The 25550-nt window shown below is 34.9% G+C and overlaps 1 protein-coding gene across 1 annotated transcript in view; it reads right to left on the reverse strand.

The window, feature by feature from the left end:
* COL19A1 (collagen type XIX alpha 1 chain) overlaps positions 1 to 25550 on the reverse strand; it is a 329235-nt gene that overhangs the window by 127120 nt on the left and 176565 nt on the right. Inside the window, exon 15 of the mRNA XM_027057488.2 lies at positions 22367 to 22420. Coding sequence (XP_026913289.1) covers positions 22367 to 22420 — 54 coding nt within the window. The remainder of the gene's footprint in view (positions 1 to 22366; positions 22421 to 25550) is intronic.

The raw sequence follows: 25550 nt of genomic DNA on the forward strand, positions 1-25550 counted from the left end.
TTTTAATATTGTTGTTGTAGGGAACACAAGATAAAACCTTCATACGTACTCTGAAATTATTTTACTGAGAATTTTTAAAAAGTAGATATATAAAAAGAGTAACATAACAAATGATTACTTCCCCCCATAATATAGAATTAACACCTGGTAATATTTTATAATAATTTATTTAAATCTTTTTAAAAATAAACAAAATGTTACAGATTAACATTAAATGGAAGTGCTTTTAGGCTACCTCTAGTCCCTGTTTCCCTCTGATGTTATATTTCTGGTCCATGTATTCTTTAAAATTTGCATACATATGCATATATGTGTGTGTATATATATATATATATATATATATATATATATATACAGAGTGTCATATTTTGAAATTTTAAAAAACTATTTCTGTATGTATCCTTTCACAATATTTTTGTACTCAGTGTTGTTTTTAAGATCTATTTTTGTTGGGAGTGTGTGTTATAGGTGTGTGTGTGTAGATAATATTTCCAAAGGAAAATATTTCCAAAGTAGTAAAATACAGAAGTACAAAAAGTAAAAAAAAAAAAAAACTATTTATTATATTATAAGATAAAATCTTCACTGTTTTCTTCAGGTTTTGTATACTGGAGTCTAATGTTGCTCACGTGTTTCACCCAGGAAAAGAACTAATGGCCCAAGGAATTCAGGAATTTAGCACCATTTTATTTTTATCTACTAGAAAAACATTATCCTATAAAATGTCAATTCAGTTATTAACATATGGTAAGTGTTGTAACAGCATAACCCACTTCCGATATTTCAATACATGCAGCTAAATTTTAAAACACCTAACTGGAGATCATAAAGGACTTGCAGTTACACAAAACTTTAGTAGTCTTTCTAATAACATAATAGTGGCAAATATTTTGAAATGGAGTTTAAAATGAAAACTGAGCAAGCTGAAATTCAATCTGGGTCTACTGACCCAAAGTATCAGTCTCTTAGAGCTTTGGAACAGAGTATCTGTGTTCAATAACCTAGATATATGGTGACCTTAAAAAAGCCTTCTGTCATATTTTATAACATCAAGGAATGGAAAGAGAAATAATGAAGAATGCTTATGAAACATCTGCTGTCCATAAAACATTTCAGAAAATACTTTGTCAACCTACGCTATAAATAGTTTAGTCCTGATGTCCTTAATTTTACACGTGTCTGTATGAGAACAAAGAGAAGAACCTCCCGAAATGGTTCTATAATACTATTAGAAGTACAAATGCCTTGGGGGGAGCCAATTACAGTAAAAGTTTATTCATCTAGCACTTCATTAAATGGAAAAATCTACCAGAGATAGCACTTCCAAGCTCCCATAGGATAGTGCTGACTGACTTTGATAACCCAGGAGATGGGGCCACCAGTTAGCTGGTATGTACTTTTGTGCTCATAAGAGCAAGACCCCCTTCTTCCTGGTGGCTGCAGCCAAACAAGGGGGCACACAGTTGGTTAGTGGGCCACAGGCTGGATTTCAGCCCCCAAACACCTGTTGATTCACTGAACTTCTTCAGGGCAACTGTGGTAAGGACAAATCCACGAAAGCCTCTGGGATGCTAAAAGAACTATTAAATCTTTTCCATGGTTTTAATATGAACAGATTTCATTGTGCTCAAATACTTGGAAATTAATGTTATAAGTATGATATCACAATTAGCAGTTATGGAAAAGCTGCCATGTGACGGGCCCTGTATCGGCTATGTTCCTCACACGTTTTTCTAATCATCACTTCAGGTTAGGCAGTGTCATTTCCACTGTATAGCTGAAGAAACTGAGTCTCAGAGAGGATGGATAACATTCCCTGGGTCACAGAACAGGGACTTACCCGGAAGTCTGCATGACTCCAGAACCCATGACCTTTGAGGGTTTGTGTTGCTGAAGTGATGCAGAGGTTGACGTTTTATTAATAAAAAGTTCAAGCAACCAGATTCCCATCAAACGATGAATGGCCCCCCTTCCGCTGGCAGTCTTTGGGTTGCTTTGGCTACCACCACCGAGGCCATTCTGTGGCCAGAGGAACACTTCCCCCCACCAACCAGAATTCATGTGCACAAGTTGTAGGTCAGGGACAAGAAGGAAAGTTGAAGGTGTTAGTAGGGAAATAATTCAAGACAGCCCCGGACAGAGGCCCGGACAGAGACAAAGAGGCAGAGAAGCTTTTATACCAGTATCAGGTATAAAACGAATATCGTCTGATGTCATTCATTTCCCATTACATTGGTTAAAACAGTTTGTTTTTTATTTCTTAAAAATTTTTTAATGTTTATTTATTTTTGAGAGAGAGAGAGAGAGAGCGCGCAGGAGGGGCAGATAGAGAGGGAGACACAGAATCTGAAGCAGGCTCCAGGCTCTGAGCTATTAGCACAGAGCCCGATGCAGGGCTCGAACTCACGAACTGGGCTCAGGTCATGATCTCATGGTTCGTGAGTTCAAGCCCCACGTCGGGCTCTGTGCTGGCCGCTCAGAGCCTGGAGCCTGCTTCGGATTCTGTGTCTCCTCCTCTCTCTGCCCCTCCCCTGCTCATGCTCTGCCTCTCTCTGTCTCTCAATAATAAATCAACGTTAAAAAAAAATTAAAAGAAAGTTTTATTATGTTCTATTAAGTTGATTTCTGACCTGCTAATGGATCATAACACACAGTTTGAAAAACATGGTGATTATGGAACAGAATTCGGCAATGGACTTCGGTTAGAACCCAGCTGTACCAATTTCTTGCTCAGTGACTCTTTAGCTTGCTCTTTAACTTCTTTAAGCCTCAGTGTCCTTTTCTGAAAAATGTAGATGATAACCATTAACAGAAAACGATGTTGCAACCAGGATAATATAGGATTACTATGTATATTATTTTTATTCCCATACTATTGCATATATATATTATTAGTGTAACACAGCACCAACAAGTGATGAGATGCCCCCAAATTTTGCAGTTTTGTGAACGAGTCAGGTATAGCCACGCCAGAATTAGGCATATTCACCTTACCTAAGAAAACAGGCTAGCGTGAACCAAAGCTCAGCTACAAAGTTAGTTATCCTTATAGATCCTTACCTGTATACCTTTAACTGTATCTTTCTTGCCTTTCCAAGCACCTAAATCCAATACATTAATTGCTTTTTTGCTGAGCTCTAGGGTGTTTAAACTCTTTGTGTAAAATGGATCCTCATAATCTTACAAAGGTAAGTCAGACTATTGTTCACACTTTACCCATTCATTCCATTTTATCTTTTCCTTCCCAAGGAGAAAACCAAGAATGAGAAAGGAGAGTCCTCCTTCCTCTTAGAATATTTTTTCAGATATTCCATTCAAAAAAATTAACTTCCATTTAGCTCCCCTGCTTGTCTTGACCTGCATATAGATTCCAGAAGAACTAACTTAGGTAGCCAGGAATAAAGCAGAGCACACAGTTAAAACACGTTAAACTGGCTAAGTGCACATTTCTCTTAATTATTACAAGGGTAAACTATTTTAAGTGCTTAATTAGCAATACCTGAATAAAAGGAATTTTTCTGCTGGTGATAAAGTTTTTGTTACAGTTTTAGCCTAAAGTCAAGGTAACTCACTGAATCAGTACTTCTCTAACTCTATGGTGGAAAATTCCAATTTGTTACAGACTGGTACTTTTATAAAATGTAATAAAACCAAATTACTGGAAAAAAGTGAAATAAGGACATGTTTACTATTGGATTCAATAGACATAAAAATACTTTAATAAATATAATCAAAAAAACTTAGAGAAAAAAGAAAAAATTATAAAACTGTACACATTGTTGAAAGTGTATATATATGCTGATAATAATGATTCACTATTATGCTTGGAACTTTTAGTCCTTTGCCATTATAATGAAACAAAAGTTACGAGTGAAATAGTAATTCCCCATACTCAGTGCCTATAAACTCTTACAGACAAAGGAAACTATTATATCAGTATTTAAAGTTTTAGTATAACAACTTTATACTAAAGCTTGATTCTTGTTTGTTATATTTAACCTAAGTTCAAATGGCAATGCTACTCATAGGGCATAACTTATCTAAAGTGCTTCATTGTTTTGTTTTACTGATATCCAGTATAGAAATCAGTTTAATGGAGGTATGTTGATAAGAATGAAATAAGAGATTCCAAACTGGCTTCAGCAAACTAAGAAGAATATTCTTTACAACTTTTATTAAAAAAAATGAAGTGATGCTGCTTTTTCAAAATTCATTTTTAATCTTTCATCAATAGCCAGGACCAGCAATCTACCCTATAAATTTTGGCTTAGTTTAAATTATTTTTCAATGAAAGAAGTGAATTTGGTATCATGGAATTCTTATATATGAATATTCATTTCTTATACATGAATCTTCTGATGGAAAAATAAAATTCAAAACCTTCTATCAAATGTTAAAAATATTTGATGGTAAGTTTCACTGATGTAGAACAGCATCACATTTCTTTAATAATGGTTGTAAAACTATGGGAACATATTGTAACAATCTGTAGAAACTTCACTTGTTCCTCTTCAGTTTTCTTCTGCCATTGGAAAATACACTACATTCTTCCTTTGCATGGAAGTATTGATATTGTTAAAAATACTGAAGGGATGCCTGGGTAACTCAGTTGGTTGAGCATCAGACTCCTGATTTTGGTCCAGGTCATGATCTCATGGTTTGTGGGTTAGAGCCCCATTCAGGCTCTGAGCTAACAGTGTGGAGCCTGCTTGGGATTCTCTCTCTCTCTGCACTCTTCCCCGCTCCCCCATCTCAAAATACATACATAAACTTAAAAAAATACTGAATATAGGCAAATAAGCAAGTTTCTCAAATGGTCCAAATTACATTTTTTAAAGGTGAGAAGTAACTGGTTTCTTCTTTTTTCTCTTACTGACCCTACCCCACAGTCCATGGTAACCACTATTCTAGTCTGTTTCTATGAATTTAGCTTTTTCAGATTCCACATATAAGTCATATCATACAGTATTTATCTTTTCTCTGTGGCAACTTATTTCACCTAGCAAAATGCCCTCAAGGTCCATCCATGTTGTCCTAAATAAAGATTTCCTCCTTTCTTGTGGCTGACCAGTATCTCCTTGTATATATACACCACATCTTCTTTATCCATTCATTTGTTGATGGACACTTAAGTTGTTTCTGTATCTTGGCTGTTGTGAATAATGCAACAATGAACATGGCAGTGTAGTAGGTACCTTTTCAATATACTGTCTTCATTTCTTGTGGATATATATGCCCAGAAGTGGGGTTGCTGGCTCAAATGGTAGTTCTATTTTTAATTCTTTGAGGAACCTGTGATGGTTGTATCAATATACATTCCCACAAATAATGTATACGGGTTCACTTTCCTCAGTATCCTCACCAACACTTGTTATCTCTCTCTCTCTCTAACAAAATGTTTTTAAACATTTATTTATTTTTGCAAAACAGAGAGAGACACAGCATGAGCAGGGTAGCGAGAGAGAGACAGAGGGAGACACAGAATCTGAAGCAAGCCCCAGGCTCCGAGCTGTCAGCACAGAGCCCAATGCGGGGCTCACACAAACTTCGAGATCATGATCTGAGCCAAAGTCGGATGCTTAACCGACTGAGCCACCCAGGTGCCCCCCTCTCTGTTTTTTTGATGAGAGTCACTTTTAACAGGTATGAGGTGATGTCTCATTGTGATTTTGATTTGCATTTCCCTCATAAGTGATATTGAGCCATGGGTTTCTTAACTTGCAGTAACAATGAGTTGATTCTACAAGTCTAACCTACTTGACAACCTTTTTCTCCTCAATAACCATAACTCACTATGCAAGAATAGTTGTTTTGACCATTTTCCACACTATCTCAAAATTTAAAAAAATCTCAAATTTAACATATTAATCTTTATAAGTTAACAGTTTTTACCATGTCGTTAGGCCTATTGTTTTGTTTAGCTGATATTTATTTGTTGGCAAGATCTTCCTGATGAACGAAGCAATGTGTCGGTTTACATTCTACTGCAAGCTCCCTAATCAGGATAACCACTCTGGAATACTCCCCATCACTGCATCTGTGTTGTCAAAACACACTCCTGTACAAAAATTGAACTCTAGACCATGTTTGTTGACAATGCCATCCTTCATTATTTTTCTACAGCTCAGAAGTAGTCATACTTGTTGACAAATAAGCTGAAGAAAAAGATTCTTCCTTGGATCACCATCATCTACAATTATACATATACCAAAAGAACTGCCACGTATTATATATGCATTTGTCAAGATGTAGTAAAAATATTTTGCTGGTTTTATTTGTTGTTTGAATTGATATTAGCTAGTTAAAAAAACAACAACATGTCAAGCCATGTAATCCTTGACATATTCACTCAATATTTCCAAGCAAATGTCTTTGATGTCATCTTTCACTGATGCCTCAGCAATTGTATGTTTGTTTTTGTCTCAGCAATCTAAAGTACTACTTCAGAAGACATCTTCAAGGCACTAATGTTTGAATATCAAGTACTGAGCATTTGCTTCACTTGGCTTTTTATATCAAAGTTCATTCTTTCCAAATTCTTTTGTTTTTGAACTTATTAATGTTTTATATGTAAATGTTGCTACATTTTGATGATTTCGTTGCTTCATTAGACAGTTCATCTCTGCAAATAACATGCTATGCTTAAAACTTCACCATCAATGAACTGAACTCAATATATGAATGATCATATTTCCTAGTAAGACTAATATCAATTCTTTTGATCTTTATTTCTTTGCAATCACTTTCATGGTCACCAGTTAGTTTATTTCTGATGAAAAGATGTGTCAAAAACTCCTGTGAAGCTTGTTTTGCCATTAGTTAGTTGGGGTTAAAAATAAACAATACAAATTTTACTTCCCTAACTTGACTAAAACTTAAAATAATTAAAAATAATAATCTATAAAAATAAATGATTACATTTTCTCGGATTTTTTTGTGGATTACAGTTTACAAACTAACCTCAAAATGTCACATGTTTTGCTGAGGCCCTATTGTTTATGACTTATAGGCAGTTAGCACCCTTGTGATTCCATGTGGTTCAACAACTCACATCTAGCCTACTGGATGAGTCCAATAATCACTGGAATACACAGCAATATTAAATTGCTATAAAAGTTTCTGAACATGTATTTTCAATTTCTGTACTTATCATGGTCCAGGATCACCTTGTCTGAGTACCAGACTTGAATAGCATTGTATTACACAGCACCTGTGGTTTATTAACTCCTATCTCTTTTATGGGACAATCCTCTCAATTCTTCTATTTCCTTTTAAATTCTTTTGACTAGGTGAAAAGTGGTCTAGGCTTTAAAAGAAAGGAAATACAGGGCTGCCTGGGTGGCTCAGTTGGTTAAGCATCCAACTCTTGGTTTCAGCTCAGGTCATGATCTCACAGTTTGTGAGTTCGAGTCTCGCATTGGGCTCCATGCTGACAGTGTGGAGCCTGCTAGGGATTCTCTCCCTTCCTCTTCCTGCCCCTCCTCTGCTCGTTCTCTCTCTATCTCTCTCAAAAAATGAATAAAAAAATTAAAAAAAAAAAGAAAGAAAGCAAATATAGGGGCATCTGGGTGGTTCAGTCGGTTGGACGTCCAACTCTTGGTTTCAGCTCAGGTCATGATCTCACAGTTTGTGAGATCGAGTCCTGCATCAGGGATTCTCTCCCTTCCTCTCTCTGCCCCCACCCCCTGCCCGCTCTCTCTCTCTCTCTCTCAAAAAAAAAAAAAAAAAAAAAGAAAGAAAATAAAAAGCAAATGTGGGGTTAGTTTTTAGGAAAATGCAGATAGGGCTGTCTATTTTCCCTGATCTTGTCCCCTTCTCCTCTTTCTCCATCACGTAGTTCTCCCATGCAGGGATGTAGGCACATTGTCTGATGGCAGTCTTGGTTCATTGGCTGACATTTCCCCACCTAATTAATCATCTGTCTTAGTGTTGGTTTAGCACATTCCAATGTTTCCAGAAAGTGACAATGCTGACATTTTTGTAACAGAATCAAAATGGGGTTAAATAAAACAATTAATTCTAAGTCATAGAATATTTTCTAAGAGTGTCCTAATTTGATATTTCAAGGTAAGTCTATAAGACTTTCAAAATCTGAACAGGAAGAGTAGTTAAGATTTGAGAAATTTTCATAGATTTGTTTATCTTTGTAATCCTGTTATTGTTAGAAAATGTGTCTAATTGTCAGAGATAATGTGACAGAAAAAGAAAGTAAATTGTTTGTTGTTAAGAAAACCCATTATAAGTAATTAGTCTTGAAGTTAAAAAGCAAGATATACAAGAGTATAGAGGTGGAGCATGAGGGAGGTCATTAGGATTGTTGTTAAGTCTTACATATAAAAGATTAAAAATGAAAGTGTCATCCCATGTGGGGTGTGGGGAATTTACCTATTTCATTCATTGCTTTAGTTTTTCTCATATGAGAAATAATCTAATGAAAGTATATTAGACACTCTCAAGCCATGCAATTTTGACAAAACAAAAAAGGGACTAGTGCACCATTCTCAACATTAAATTAGAAGCATAACTCCTTTTGAATTAGTAATTTTTATGCCATCTCCGTTTTACTTTGAAAGGGTTTTATCTCTATGGCAACAACTGCAAAGAAATACATCATATTCATTTCCATCAGCTCCCATTGAAAATTATTTTAAGCCCATAGTAAGTTAGCAGTATAGTACACAAAAATTTATAACCATAGACCCAAGGATTTATTGATAAAAAGACAGAGGCAGGACTACTTATATAGTAAATCAGTCCCTTGACATTTCCTAGCTTGGGAATTATACTTAATTAGCATGTTTCAGAAATTTTATATCATTTGAGAAAAAAATAAATGACACTTTATAGAATGTGTACAGAGATATAAAAAGTGAAAAATTGCCAAAAGAAATAAAAATAAGAACAATTTAATTTTGGCAACATTTTACTCTGACATCATTTCCATTATACCAATAAAGCAAAATCTTCTAAGAAGTTAGAATTGTATTCTAGCAAAATGGATTTCTAAAACAAAGTAAATGAATTCAGACAAATGGCTGATAACAGAAGCTCTTGTAAGATACCATGGATAATTTACAAAGGAAAGAAAACACAGATAGAAAGGTTAAGTGAAATGCCTATACTTCACCAGATGCTTAAGAATCTAACAAAATTCTGAAATTACAATAATAGATCTTTTCTTCTCCCAATGCCCCGCCTCCCTTCCACCTTTTCAGTTTGGCTTCCTCTATTTCTATATTTCTAGCTGCTTTTACTTGAGTGAGTTGGGCCTGCTGTCCATGAAGGAAAAAAGTAGTTATAATTTTACTTGCCTGAAAACGATGAACAATCTTGAGACCAATGCTACTTATATTTTATTAAGTCATATCTATGCTGAAAAATTCTTTCTGTATGAGATAAACATGCATAGTGCCTTGACTCCTACTCTGTCCCCGAAGAGAGCACCCATACCCCTCCTGTCTTCCAATGTGTCCTCAACGTAGAGGTGCTTACTCATATTCACACTCGGGTCTTGTCTTTTATTTATTATTGTTTCATGTTGCTTGCAACTTCAGTTTCTCCCTATTTGTTGATTTCCTTGCTTCAGTTTGTAAATGTGCTCAATTAGAAAATAAAATGAAACAAAATGACAACAAAAAGCTTTTCCTTGACCTCTCCAGATGTGATCTTAAGCCATCCCTCTTTATACCTCAGCTTCTGAAAAGAATAGTCGATAATTCCCTTTCTCAATAACTACTATACTTTCAAGACCCATAAAATTTCATATCGGCTTCTGCACAGCATAGCTACTCTCAAAACCAGCCTTGTTTCAGATCACCAAAGGCTTTTCCTCAGACCCCATCCTCCCTAACGTCTCTGAAGCATTTCTAATCATTTGGCTATCCCCTTCTTTTCAAAACTGTTCTCTTATTCCATTTCTCTATACAGTTGACCCTTGAACAACTCAGGGGTTAGGGATGCTGACCCCTGCACAGTTGAAATCTGTGTATCTTTTGACTCCCCCCAAAACTTAACTACTAATAGCCTACTATTGACCAAAAGGCTTACTTATAACAATAGTCGATTAACACATATTTTATATGTTTTATATACTATATTCTTATAATAAAACCAGAGAAAAGAAAATATAATTAAGGAAATCATAAGGAAGAAAAAATACATTCACAGGACCGTATTTATCAGAAATCAATGTAATTAAGTGGACCGGCACAGTTCAAACCCATGTTGTTCAAGGGTCAAATGTACTTTTAACTTTCTCATTCACCTCCACTCACCCCTATATATAAATTTACCTTAATTTCAAGGTTCTGTCCTCAGTTCTTTTCTTCCTACAGTCTCTCCCTTGGCCATCCTATCTAGTCTGGTGGCTTCAGTTATCACCTATAAACCGATGACTTCTTAACAGAAAACTCCGTCTTCTTCCTTATGATCTCAATCCAGGTTTTAAGGAGCTGGTACATTTCCATTTGCAGATCCTTTTGGCTACTCTAATGCTGTAGGCTTGACACTGACTCATCTCCAAAAAAATGTTTTCCTCTAGTATTTTCTACTTTGGTTAATGGCACCCTCACCATTTCAGATTTGATACTTTAGTCACCACTTTTGATACTTAATTCTATTGCCTTGTCTCTGCTCATTCTGTTTCTTTGATATCTGTCCCATCTGGTCATTTCACATTATTTTTATAAGCATCACATGAGTTTAGCCTTTTATTACTTATTGATCAGACTAAAAAAATAGTTCTATCACTTGCTCCAATATAAAACACACACATTCACACTCTCTATCTGTCTCTCTCTCATGGTGAGGTTATTATTAATCAGCATTTTCATCATGTCTTCCCTTCTCTTCAAAAACCATGAAGGGCCCTGCACTGGTAATGTTAAGGATGATGTTTATTCCACCTCTGGTACAGATGTAGGTGGTGGCAGAGTTGGTGCCCAGCTACCACGGATGCTGGATGCTAATGGCTTCAGTCTGTGCTCTTCTCCAGAGGTTTGCCTTAGTCTACAGGAACTGCCTTGCCTGGAGGTACCTCAGAAGTTCCTGCCCCTCTCCCCACCTAGTGTGGTCGGTGGGTATCCAAGCCTCACCCCATACTCGAATGTAGGGATAAATTCTCTGGGCTCCAGGATACCTGGCGGGGTCTGGCTAAGAGTAGACTTCTGAAATCACATTTTTGCCTGTGGTCTTCTTCTTCCTTTTTCCGCTTCCCTCACTCTTACAGGTCTCTTCTGAAAATCAGTTACACAAGAACTCCATCTTAGATTCTCCTTTTAGGGAAACCTGACTGAAGTCAACTTCCATGGTACCTCACATAAAACAGGCATTCGAATGTTTCTTGAGTAAATAAAATAGGCTTTCAGATTTCTCAGAGAGGTTTTCGTTCAAAATGCAGTTGCTTCTCTCAAAATAGGCATTCTCACTATTTTCTTCCTTTTCTAACTTTTTGTTAATTAGCTCTTGTCTTTTCCTCTCAGTGTAAAGATTTTGGTTAGGCTGTATTTATAAGACCTTCAAATTCTCTTAAAGATAAACTATAAACATGATAGAATAAGTACACAATTGAAGTGTTTAATTTAAATTTAAACATGATTTAAATGCATGCTATTAAAGTGTTTTTTGAAAAGGTCTGGAACATTGTATAAAACACATGGCCAATGGAGAGTGTGCAGTGACAGGCTTCAGTATGGCAGAAAGTATGGCACTGTTTTCTTTGATGGTATTTTGCTCTTTTCATGATATTTTCTGGGGTTAATGCTATTTTTTTTTAAGTTTTTAAAAATGTATTTATTTTGAGAATGAGAGAGAGGGAGTGAGTACGTGCAGGGGAGGGGCAGAGAGACAGACAGAGAGAATCCTAAGCAGGCTCCACACTGTCAACGCAGAGCCTGACGCAGGGTTCAATCCCACAAATTGTGAGATCATGACCTGAGCTGAAATCAAGAGTCAGACACTTAACTGACCGAGCTACTCAGGCACCCTGGAGTTAATGTTCTTAAGTGGCATTATTAATGAATATAATATTATTATTATTGAATGCATATAAATGGTGTGTGTTTATATTACTGAATTTTATGTGCATATGAGGCATTAAATGTACTTTTAGATATTAATATCTCTGACATTGAAAATACTAAAAATGCTCCTTGCTAGTGTTCAGGTGTGCATAGTTTAGTTATTTTTGAATTACAAATGACAAATAACAACATAGTGGTCACAGCATATGTTGTGTACTGTTACGAATTTTAAAAGTACAATAAAAACACAGATATATACATGTACATTGCATGTATGTGATTCGCTGAACAAGTTAAAAATGTCAAATAGATGTCAAATGTATCTATAACTGTTCATGAAAAAAATATCCAAGTACAAATTTACTGGTTTTTAAGGAAAATTAGGAAAAGTCAGTTCTAAGTTATTTCTAGAAAATTCAAGAACTACTCTGAATACTGTTATGCCAGATATTTAGAAATAAGAGTACTGTACCATTTGCTAATATTCCATAAAAGAGAAATTTCCAATTTTCTTAGAATTGTTGCGTCACATTTATTTTGCAATGTCTCTACTGCTCCCCTGAAAAGTGAAACATAACATACTGAGAAAACTAAAGTGCTATAAAATTAAGCTTGGTTTCAGAATCTGTGCTATCACCTAAGGTAACTCAAAATAGTATTTTGAGTTTTACAAAGTTGAGGTCTTGTATTGTTTATTATAAACATAATGCTGGCTTTCAAAGTCATTAGGCCATAAAAATGTTTCATGTTCCAAGTGTTTTGCCTTTCTGAAACTTATATGTTTATATTTTCCAAATTGATTAATAACTTGTGATTAATTCTTGGTTTTGGCAGTTGCCTTCATATATATTCACTGCATGCCAAATGGATAAATAACTCTGTACTTGACATTCCCAGTGGTAAATGTACCAAATAGCTACTAACACATTCAGTGTGATGTTCTGAACAATACTGATGCAGGAATATTAGCATACTGTCACTTTGGAGGGAAGCGCCTTCTCCTTTTCCATTCTCTTTAAGTGTTTCTATGACTAAGTAGTTAATATTTATAAGATTCTTTCATAGAACACCTGTCACTAGACTGCATTCAAAGTGCTCCTGACTTAATCTCAGAACATACCTGAGGGCTAAATTGTGATGAAACAGATAAATTTAGATTAGAATCTTGAACGATTTGCCCGAAGTCACAAGTTAATCCAGTCCCACAGCTGGAAACAGAACAGCTCTGTTCCCCAGATCCCCACTGAGCAGCCAGTGCTTGTTCCCAGCTGTTGGTGCAGGATAAACAGGGCACGGGCACAAAATGTGTACTCTTTACAATGTGTGGAGACCAGAAAAGGACCAACTTACCTCTCTACAGTTGTCCCTTATAATGTGTGGCCTTAATGAGAAAAATACATGGCTTTGGTCAAATTCTCAATATTCTCCATTTTAAAGACATGGAAATCCGGGTTTTGGATTGGAACAACAAAACAGACAGTAAGGGCTTCTTATTATACGGAATAAAGAGATTAATGGCCTGAAGTCTTGAAGAATTATTGAATGTTTCTGGACATCAGTTTCATTATCTGGTGGACTGGAATAACACCATTGTTCTCTTTCAGCTCTAAAATCTGACAACCGGATGTCCCTGAAATGGCCCCCAGGCCCATACACTGAAGCAGCTCCCTGTCTCTATGGGCCTCAGGGAGATGTGTCTCCAGTTTAAAGGAGGCCCCATAAGTTGTCGGGCTACTTACGCAGCAGAGACCAGTTCTTGGGTGTATTCACATAAATAAATAAGCCATTCAGAATCAGCACTCTGTTTACAAAATATGAAACATTTCTCTTTATTAATCCAAATAACAGCTGATAAAGCTATTCTGTTACAATACAAATGGCGTCATTTGGCCCTTTATTTAAATGAATAAGGACCTCAGCTTGCTGTGGTTTAACGACCTATATGAGTATTAATGGAATTAAACCGTTGGTTACAATCTCTTTTTCTTGTTATAGCTGTCCCAGAGCACTTTGTGAAATCTTCTGCTTCAAGTGCACTGTAGAGACTCATTAATTAGAGTGAAGTTTACCACAATGGACCATTGTCCATTACTGTCATTAACTAGCTGTGATACTGATCTAAGGGGTGGCCTGTTCTCATAATGTCTGGGCTACATCTCATACTATGTCTTTTTTCACCTGTTTCTAATAAGACTGAGCTAGAAGTCTCCCAAAGTCTTGTTTCTTTATCTTTCCCACTAGTCAGAGTGTGAGGCAAAAGTAGAGGAGTCCTGTCCGTGCTACACAACTACCTCTTTGTAAGCATTTGTTTGACATTAACATATGTTAGCCTCTTTCTCTTCTTCCTGCCTTACTCCATTGCTTCAGCAACTACATTTGATGCAGTTTTGGTGGACACCAAACCAAACTGGAGTAAGCAGGAATATCTGAGTGACACAACACTGGGAGAAAATTGTGAAGTACAAATTTTCAGGTAAAACAGACCAATGTCATTCCTTGAACTTCTTTATCAAAGTTCTCTGAAATTCTGATTCTGTATCTTGAGGAGCTTCTAACGGACAATATTAGAAAATCTCACAAGCACTAAATCATACCTTACTATATGATCAGTTGATGAAGTTACATGCTATTGGGACTTCATCAGTCAGGACAAGCAGAGGAAATTAATATGCAAAGTAATAAATGATACACTTTTGCTACTAGAAATGTATCATATAATAAAGGTAAGAAGACTACTATCCTAGGATACTCTATACTGATTTCCCACTTAATCTCTGAAATAGGGTATAAAATGATAAAAGCATATAGATGACTTATATTTACTTATTTATACACACATACAACATATAACACTCAAAGCACATAAAAAAGAACTGAATAAAGTCAGATTATAAATGTACAAAATCTGTACATAAGATATATAAAGATACAGATATTTATAATGTTTGAATGCTTTATATTCCTAGTAGAAATGGTACTTCAGACCAAAAGAATATAAATGAAAGCATACCATCATACGATTTTTATATGGTAGAATTTGTATTACAGTATATATTTTTCTCTCTAGGTGGCTATTTTAACTCAGTTAAGAGTTTTCTCAATTATATAATATTGACCTCCTATAGATATTAATTTTAATAGCCTTATAGGTAAATAGGGGATAACTAGATAATTCTAAATGGTAAGTGAGTTTCTAGAAAGACAACAAATAACGACACAGAGAGTAGTATCAGGTACTGAAACAATGGTGATGGTTCCCCAAAGTCTGCTCTGGAGCTCTGCAAATAGAAACACAGGGATAGGGTTGCCTGAGTGGCTTAGTTGGTTAAGTGTCTGACTCTTGATTTTGGCTCAGGTCACGATCTCATGGTCAATGAACATGGTTTGTGAGCATGTCATGAGTTCAAGCCCTGAGTCGGGCTCTGTGTTGACAGCCTTGTTGGGATTCACTCTCTCTCTCTCCCCACCTCCCCTGCTAGCATTCTCTGTCTCTTTCTCTCTCAAAATAAATAAATAAATTTAAAATATAAGAAATGCAAGGATAAATGTAAATTTGATCATTTTTATCCTCTAAGTTTCATATTTGGTTTTGTACATCCGAGTAAGATGTTGGGGAAAAGTTACATAGCCCTTGGAACCCCTAGGTATACAATTTCCCAGTTACGCATCTAAAAATGTCATATAGGATCTAAAATGGTGTTTCTTGGAAACTCTCAAGGTAATCCTTAAGAAGATACCCTTAAGAAATTTCACAGTAAGTAAATGGAAAAAGATGTCATTTGTATAGCCAGGAAGTTTAAAACATGTGCAACAAACATGAAACATTAGTTGTAGAATGCAGAACCTCTAAGATGTTATTTACAATATGTATATTTACATATTTATAAATGGATCCAAGCCAAAAAAGGTGATTTTCTCCCCTATATTTATGTTCTACCTAGGACCAGAATTAAAACAATTATTTAAAAAAAAGTTGACTTTTTCCTTATAGCAATTCAAATTCTTGGTACAAGGAAACCAGCAATAGCATTAGTGAGTGAGCAGAATTATGGATACACTCATTGTACATTTTAAAGGTCAGTGTCAGTTTCAATACATAGAGATTAGAAGACAATCTTATATTTCTGTCTCATCTTCATGTGCAACTAAATTACTTTCTGAAGCTGAAAATTCATCATTATTCATTCTTTTCTCTATAAGGCTCCTCCCTAAAATTCAAGCCCATGTAAAATAATTTAATCTCAACTACAGACTATTGTTAGTGGTTTCTACCAGGCCCTGAACTCACATCATTGGAACTATGAGGTAATTCTATGGCTCTGAAATTAGCACTGTGGAATAAGCTACCCTAAAAAAAAAATTTTTTTTTTACCATAAAATTTCTGTTCAGGCTCAAAATTAGAACCCAGCAATAAAACATGAAAGAGTGAGGTGTCATCTTGGTCCAACCAAACAACCTCTATTTGGGGCAGCAACTAGCTGACTCACCAACAAAATGTTTTTTTCAGAGACCTAGAGTGATTTCTTTAAAAAAGTCCATGGTAGTTTCACGCCAACCGTGAGATGACTATTCAGACATGCACTTAATGTGATTAAAATGGAAAAATCCAAGGTTACATTAAAACAGTAATTTTTTATGTTTTGGGAGGTGCTATTAAGAATATTAGGAAATTCTGTAGGAATCTACATCTTAAAGGGAATTTTTATAAATGTGAGTTCTTTTGAGATATATCATGTGAACTTCTATAAACATGCTTAGTTGTCTGAAATACTCTTCACTGAGATACTTTTCTGGGCTTCCATTCAGTTCTTATCTCTCTATCGGATTCCCTATTGGTGCCTCTCCTTCCTCAAAATTCACCCCCTTTTACACCCTTCTTGCAATTTTTATTTCTAACGCTCTCTCAATTATTCAACTGAAACTTCTCTCTCAGCTGGCACCAATTCCAGCCACCTCTTCTTTTATCCAACATCTTTCCTCTGACTTTGTTCCAAATTTTAATCCTATTCAACTTGCATGCATTCTGAAATGCTCTTCTGTTGACTTTTTGGCCCTGCAGTATACTGGTACCCTATCCTGGCCCTTCTCTGACCTCACCAGGGCTGAACATCCTCTTGGCCTCCATGCTGTTCTCCCTTACTTCTCTCTGACATACTGTCATCTTAGGTTTAGGGTCAATGCTAAGCATTAGTTGAATTTTTAAAATTGTGTTAATCTATAAAGGATGTGAGACTTAAAAATGTGGCAGCCAAATTTTTTACTTCTAAGACTTCATAAAGATTACAAAGTAAAAAATAGATATATAATGGCATATGACAGATTCAAAGAAGAAACTCAGTAGGTTAAGAAAAAAAAACTATAAATCTCAGATATATATTGCCACCAAACATTGCTGAGGTTAAAAGAAGCTTTTAAGTACAAGAAGCATCCTGCGACTATATTTTATTAAATGAACACTTCATAATCTAAGATTTAGCAGCTTAAAAGACAGTGAAAAGATTAAAATGAATTAATAAACATTTGAAACAGAATTTTGGTGTGGTACTTGGAGAGAAACTAGTGTTCTTATTGTGCTTACAGAAAACTGTACACAAAGGGTTAAAGAGAAAAAGAAAAGGAATTTATCAATCAGAATCTGTATGGTTTAATAAAAATAATAATAGTAATATTAACATGTTTCAATGATGTTTGATATTTTTCAAAGTATGTGACATCTATATTTGAAACTAACGATAACTGTGAGATATTGGTAGAATAGAAGCTATTAGCTATTTAACCATTGAGGAAAACCAACAAGTCAATTATTTGTTTAAAATTAAATGTTCTACTTTCATTAAAGACATTTATGCCCAAAAGTAAAGTGTATAAGACTGGCCACATATTTTATATGCCATTGCAATTAACTTAATGACAGCCAATTCCTTCCTGGTCAAACACCCATAAGCAAAATAGAAGAGTTTTGTTGACAATGCATCATCAAAAAATAAATTTAAATTCATAGATTTTTCTGTTGTTTTCTATTGCAAGCATCAGTGAAGTGGGAAAATGGTCTCTGTTTGTAGAACATGTGTATGTCAGTATGTGTGTATGCATACACACACATACACATACAAGTACATTAGTATCTCTAAAAGAGCTGAGTGCTACCTAACTCTTGAGCAGAGAAGAAATGGTAGCACTAAGATGGACCTAACTGCAAATACGTAAGAATGGTCATTTCTTTAATTTGCTTCCATTTTAAGTAGCTTCAAAGCAGCGTAAGTTGTGGAGTGTATTTGGAAATAATAATTTGTAAATGTGGATAATGTCAATCTCTGTTCCAGCTATTTTCCTCAATAAATACGGCACTTGTGAAAGGCAGCAGTAATAATGACAAGCCATGCCTAACGGTATCCATAAAATTCTATTACATTCTTCAGTTTCTGACACGTTACTCTTGATAGAAGATAAAAGAAAAGTAATATTAAGTTATTGGGACTATACATATTTATAAATGGAGTGAATTTGCATAAGGTAGTGACTGAACTTTATAATTTGAATATGTTCCTCCATAATTATCACAAAGAATACATAAGTTTAATTTATTCTTTAACACACCTTCCTCTGAAATGTAAGCTTTGATAGGGTACAATTTTAATTTGAAGCATTATTTTTTAAAAGCCTCATTTGAATATTTTTTTTTCATTTCAGCAAGTATCTGACAAAAGCTCTCATAATTATCTTACAAGCTAAATTATGAATTGTGGGTGGGAAAGAGGTAGAGTTGAATGTATTTGTACATGATTTAATTATCATGCCACAAGAACATCAATGATAATCAAGATGGCAGCCATTGCTGGTGTTATGTGAACTTGTCAGCTTCTGTTCTGTTCAGGATTTATTAAAGATTTGCATGAAGACTTAGAGGATAGGTTTATCAAATTTTAAGGTGATATAAAGCTGGGAGCTATTTCACTGGAAAGAAAACTAATAGAATGACATTCGAGACCAAAATTCAGAAGATAAAATGTAATAAGGACAAAGATCAATTCCTACTCTGCAATTGAAAAAGGCAACTGAACAACAACAGGATGGATGAAAATCTGACTTGGCATAGGTTTTCATTAAAATAAAAGAGAGGGAACTTCAAACTGACCACATGTTTGTATAAATCAAAAGTGCGATATCACTGTCCAATTAAAAATTTGTTAAGAAGATGGATCTCATGTCAAATGTACTTACCATGCACACAGACAACTCTGTCATGGGAAGAATAATTCAGACATAATGCCTTAGACCTCACCTCACCCACCTAGCTCCATAATTTCCATTTCAAACAACCTACAGAGTATACATTTTTGGGTATTGAAACTAAATCTGCTTATTATTTTTCTACTTCATTGAGCTACAGTTGGAAAATTATATATAGTTAAGGCATACAACTTGATGATCTGATCTACATTGTGAACTATTCGCCACAATTAAGCTAATTAACATATCCATCACCTCACAGATAATTACCCTTTTTTTTTCTTGTGGTAAAAACACATAAGATCTAACCTTTTAGCAAATTTCAAGTATACAATATTAATTATAGTCTCTTTGTTGTACATTAGATCTCTAGAAGTTATTTATCTTGCATAACTAAAGCTATACACTTTGACCAACATCTCCCCTAGCTCCCTCATCCTAGCCTCTGGTAACCACCATTCTACCTCTGTTTATATGAATCTGACATTTTTGGATTTAGACATATAAGTGAGAACATGCAGTATTTGTCTTTCTGTATATCTGGCTTAACTCACTTAGCATAATGTCCTCCACATTCATCCATGTTATTACAAATGACAGGATTTCCTCCTTTTTAAAGACTGAATAATATTCCATTATGTGCACACGTGTGTGTGTGTGTGTGACCACATTTTCTTTATCCATTCACCTGTCAACACATGTTTAAGTTGTTTGCATATCATGGGAGTGCAAATATTTCCTTGAATTGCTGGTTTTATTTCCTTTGGATAGATACCCAGAAGTGTAATTGCTGGGTCATTAGGTAGTTCTATTTTTAATTTTAAGAAACCTCCATGCTCTTTTCTACGGTGGCTGTCCCAATTTACATTCCTACCAACAGTGCACTAGGGTTCCCTTTTCTCTGCATCCTTACCAACACTTCTTATCTCTTGTGTTTCTGATAATAGCCATTCTAACAGGTGTGAGGTGATAGCTCATTACGGTTTGATTTGCATTCCCTGATTATTAGTGATATTTGGCAACTTTTAATGTACATGTTGGCCATTTGTATGTCTTATTTTGAGAAATGTCTAAGTCAGGTTCTTTGCCCATTTTTAAATTGTGTTACTAGGGGTTTGCTGTTGAGGTGCTTGAGTTCCTATATATTCTGGATATTAACTAGGGGGGTATAATTTATCACTCAGTTTCCAAGAAAGGAGAGAGGTTAGAAGGAAAATGTCCCCTGGATACTGAACATAGAAAATAACTCAGAAACATGGTCCTAGATGCAATTAGACATCTTGGCCATTATGTGAGAAAACAGAAAAAGAAGCTTAAAAATTAACTTCACAAGGTCATTTCATTTAGCCCTCTGCTCCCAGTGGTTTTAAATGCTTAAGGCAGATACAAAAGCCCAGATCTAGAGAAATAATTTTTTATTTTTCTCCCTAGGACTACTTAAAACTTTCATCAGATGGATTAATGAACTCCTGAATAGAGAGGGGCTGGAGATCCGAAGGGGAAACTATAATTGTATACATAGGTGTTGGGAGTAGAACTCAAGTATGCTACTTTATAAATAATTTTTAAATATGAGCATAATTCCACTTATTAGCCATATATCCTATCTGAGTTGTTTAAAACCTTAGTTTCTCTATAAGGATGATAGCATTTTATACTTCCTAGAGCTATTGTGAGAAATAAATAATGAAATAAGATGAAGCATTTAGCACATTATAGGTAACCCATAAATCTTAGCCATTACTCACAAAAGTTGTCCTATAAGCCTTTTTGTGTTTACTAAACTAGCCATTGGGCATAAAACCTAGACACAGAATTTTTTAATTTTGATTTTTTTCCCAAATCAAATCTTAATTGTCCCACCAAAAAATATAAAAAACAAAAACAAAGGAACAAAGCCACTCTAGTAGAAGGAGTTAGTTTTAAAAAAAATACACAGAAGCATCGTCTCAATCTTAAACTCCAGTAGAAGTATATGGTCAATAGTACCGGGCATACTTGCCACATTTTGCTCTGCCCTAAATAAGACCACACAAGTTCAGTCCCATTCCTGATATATCCAGAAAGTCCATGAGTATTTTCTGGGAATTATTATCAGTGTGTTAGGAGTTAGGAATCCACATAAAAGAAAGAGTTAAGAGAAATGGGATTTTATTGACCTGATAAAAGCTAAACCTTGGTAAAATATACCACTGTTTCCCAAATATTTGAAGGACTCTAATACTTGAGGCAAATGACTTATTTGCCAGAGGGCATACTGGAAATAACAAATAAAAAATGACTAAAAAAGAGATTTGGGGTTAATATGCTGGGACAGTAAAAGAGAACATGGGATTTAGAATCAAAAGCCCCCAAATCCAGTCCTGGTTCTACTTTTTATTAGCTCTTTGACTTTAGGCAAGTCACGTAAACTCTCTGAGTCATACAGTCCTCATAAATAAGGTAACAAAGTTAATAATAATAATTGTATGAGGAAGCACACATAAAATGTTTTGAGACTTTAAAATGATTTGAAAATGGTAATAACAATAAGCCATAAGAATGGGGTAATTCACTGCTGAAAATATTCAACTGAGCCTGACCCATTATCACTGCAGGGGGTCCCTTTACTGGAGGAAGATAAGACTAACTATTTCAAGTACAATTTGTTCACTTACTACACATTTTATCTCAAAGGCAGTAAACAGTAATGAAAGAAGAATTACAATGCATCACTAATGTCAATAATTTAATTCGGCTAAAGACTGTAGTTAATATCCACAATCCTCACAGAATTCATGAACAGGCTGGAACTCCACAAAGATACTCGTCAACTTAACTCTGCAAACATCAGCTTAACTCAAAACTCCAAAGTATGACCAATGTGTCCTAGATCAAATTACGGTTCATTCATTCACCTAAACTATGTCTCTACATTTGTGCTGCCAATCTTAAAAATATATAGAACTTTCTGGATTGTAAAGGCTCTGTCAAAATCTCAAATTTCAGCCTTTGGATAGTTAATACTCTTCTTAGGCCCATCTGCTTGCTATATTTTGGGTTTATTTTTATTAATGTTCGGAAATAAGTGAGCCCTGAGACAGTAATGGCTGCCAGTTGTTCCAAGTTTACTTACCCTCTGACCTTCTTTTCCAGGTGGACCTTGTGGGCCTTGTATCCCCAGGGAACCCTGGTGTGGGGTGGGGGTGAAGAACACATGTTAATAGACGGTTTCAAGTACAGTTGCCTCACAAAGCATGCTGTGAAAATTAATACCTATTTTATTGATTAAGCAAATCTTTTTAAATGATTTGAGTTTTTCCAAAGTTAGACTCTGTAATATATTAAAAATGGTAAGTTCTTCGGCGACTGGCTTATCTTTGGAGTTAACTTCAGAAAAGAAAAAAAAAAGGCGATTCCAAATCAGGTGTGAGACCAGTGTTCACTTCAATAAAGACTCCCATATGGTCAGAACTATGTTTCACCGAACTACCATAAATAAGTAGTAACAATATTTTCAAGCAGGGAAAAAAAGTCTCTTTCTATATTTGAACTCTATAAATACAGCCACACTTTTCGTTGAGAGTAGCTCTGTAAGTATCCTCTGAGAAAACACATGGTTATGATGTTGGCTTCAACATATGTCTCTTCATAGCATTTAATTTTTAGTATCACAGACATTATTTAACACTTTCTCACAGCTTATCAAGAGGCAGAAAAATAATCTTTTTTTCAGGTTATAAAAAAGGCCCAGGAAATCCCAGGTGCTGTTAATCTGCAAATTAAGTCTCCTGATTGTCAGTTACTTTTATACGAGAATTCTTACTCAACATGAAACTCAAAATGATCATATGGCTATTTTTTAAAATTGTCAGTAATTATTGCCTCTTTTAAAGTTTCTTCTTAAGCTCTCCTGATGCTTCCTTCTTCCCCATTCCATCTTTTAAACATGAGAGTTTAGGCTTATTTTCTTCTCAGTGCTCATTACCTCCCCATGATCTCATGTACTGAGGGCTTTGAATATTCTAGGCCAGTGACTCCAAGGTTTATAATCTAGGTTATTTTCTGAGCTGCATATTCACATATCCAACTGCCTGTTTTTGATACTCACTCTAATATCTCACAGGCATCTGAAACAGCACATCAGACACTGAACTTAGGACCCTCTCTCCCAAACTGGATTCTCTTCCAGCATTCCCCAACTCAGTAAATCCACACAACACTCTGCTAGTGCTCATGCCAAAAATCTAGAGCTCAACCTCCACACTTTCCTCTCTCAAATCTCTCTTTCATATCCAATTACCAAGTCTGGTTGGTGCATCTCCAAAGTATATTTGGAACCATCTATATCTTTACATCACAACAGCTCCAATGATTACTTCTTGCTTGCTCATCTGTACGAACTTCTCAGTTGAACCAGACACCAACCTCCCAACCTCCACGTCACAGCCAAACTGATCTTAAGAAAACACCTGACCTTCTCTGACTTTCCACAGGATGGGATGAATGTCCTGGTTCATCAGTCCTAAAGTGCCTTATACTTGTCCTTTAAACTCCTTATCATAAGTTCATTTAAATGATTGCTCAGGTAATGAATTCACCAAGCTCTAAGGATAACAAGTAGAATCTGTGTCTTATTCAATACTATGTGCCTATTAATGTCTGAATGAAAAAATTTATAGTGGGAAATCAATGTACTTTAATAAGTTTTTGGGTAAATCCAACAATTTTCAAAGGATTTTACAAATATTAATGATTAACCTATCATACATATAATGCTTAAATGGTTTGGAATAAATGAGAAATCTAGTAATTCATATTCAAACAAATCTGAATTTACCACCATTCCAGAAGAAACCGATTTGTTACCTAATTTTAAAAAAATTATGATACATTTGTACATTATGACCTTTTTTCTTTAAAAGCTGTGGTTAATTTTAAACTAAAACATCAGATGTGCTTGTGATGACCTACAATTATTTATTATATGTATATTCATTTTTTTACAGAAGAAACTTAAGTTTTAATGAATGTCATAATGTGCATAATTTCACCATCTAATTTTATTTGAAATAAAAAAGTTATAAACTTGTTGTGATTTTTCATTCAGATAGCTCTCATTTGATTAAAGTTGTCAGTATTTAATATAAATTACTGTAACTCATTTTCAAAAAGCATTAATACAAAAAATTCTGCATGTATCACAAATCCTCAGTGTTTCCTCAAATCTTTCTGATTCCTTCCAAACAAAACACTAGTAAAAAGTATGTATTTATTACTTTCATTTCTTTTATTTATTCTTGGAACAATTTGATATCATAGGGACATATAAAGCCTATGTTTTATTGATTTAGGGAGGAATAAAAAACAAGGAATGAAAAAAGTGATCAGTTCTGTTTGATTTTTTACAAAAAATACCTGCCAAAAGATATATAACAGAGGAAAGCTGGCTAATTAGGCCAACTTAAGGATGGCAAATTTATAATGTGCATAAGCAAAACAACTTCTGAAATCCAAATATACCAAGTATTAATTACAATGTAATTACAAGGAGTTGTGTCATCGTTTTATAAGAACGACACAATCTTGGCTTTAGATTAAACTCCTTGCTTTTACCCTTAGGAAACTATTATAATTTCATGAATAGTCAAACTTATATACAACATTTTTGATATCTATACAAATGTTGACAGCTCTTTCAGTGTTTTTCAACATGAGATACTAAAACATACACCAAATATTCATCAAGGGAGTACAATTAAGTCTGAACTACATATAATCAAAATTGCATTCCCTTTACATTGGAGAAATTGTATAACAAAAGCCTACAAAAATGCAAAAATATTAAACTTGATTTGGAATGGATTCAAAAATATTTATGAGACCCTTTTGTGTGCAAAGTCCAAATGGTACACTCACACACATAAGCTCACTAGTATGCCTCCTGAATGTTCATGATTCTGAATCCCATGCCCCACCCCCACCCTATATTTGCTAAGTCTAGAACCCAGATAGGTTTTTGATGAAAAGTTAGGGAATTATTTTTAATCTTCAATGGATTATTCACTATTTGGATTATCCATGACCAATTTTTAATCCTAGCCACATTACATTAATGTTCAGAATATTTGGGGGCTGTCTTTATTGAAAGTAGTTGACATTAATGAAGAAAAATAATATCAGTATTGTCATTAGTAAAACATAGGTCAATCAAGTATAAAAAAATTATATTTCTTCCCCAATAAGAAATTAAAATTTGGGGATGATTCACTATTTGCAATTATCCAGTTTACTACTCCGTTCATTTAGTAAAATCAAAC

This window comes from Acinonyx jubatus, chromosome B2 (assembly GCF_027475565.1).
Source record: "Acinonyx jubatus isolate Ajub_Pintada_27869175 chromosome B2, VMU_Ajub_asm_v1.0, whole genome shotgun sequence".
NCBI classification, from domain to species: domain Eukaryota; kingdom Metazoa; phylum Chordata; class Mammalia; order Carnivora; family Felidae; genus Acinonyx; species Acinonyx jubatus.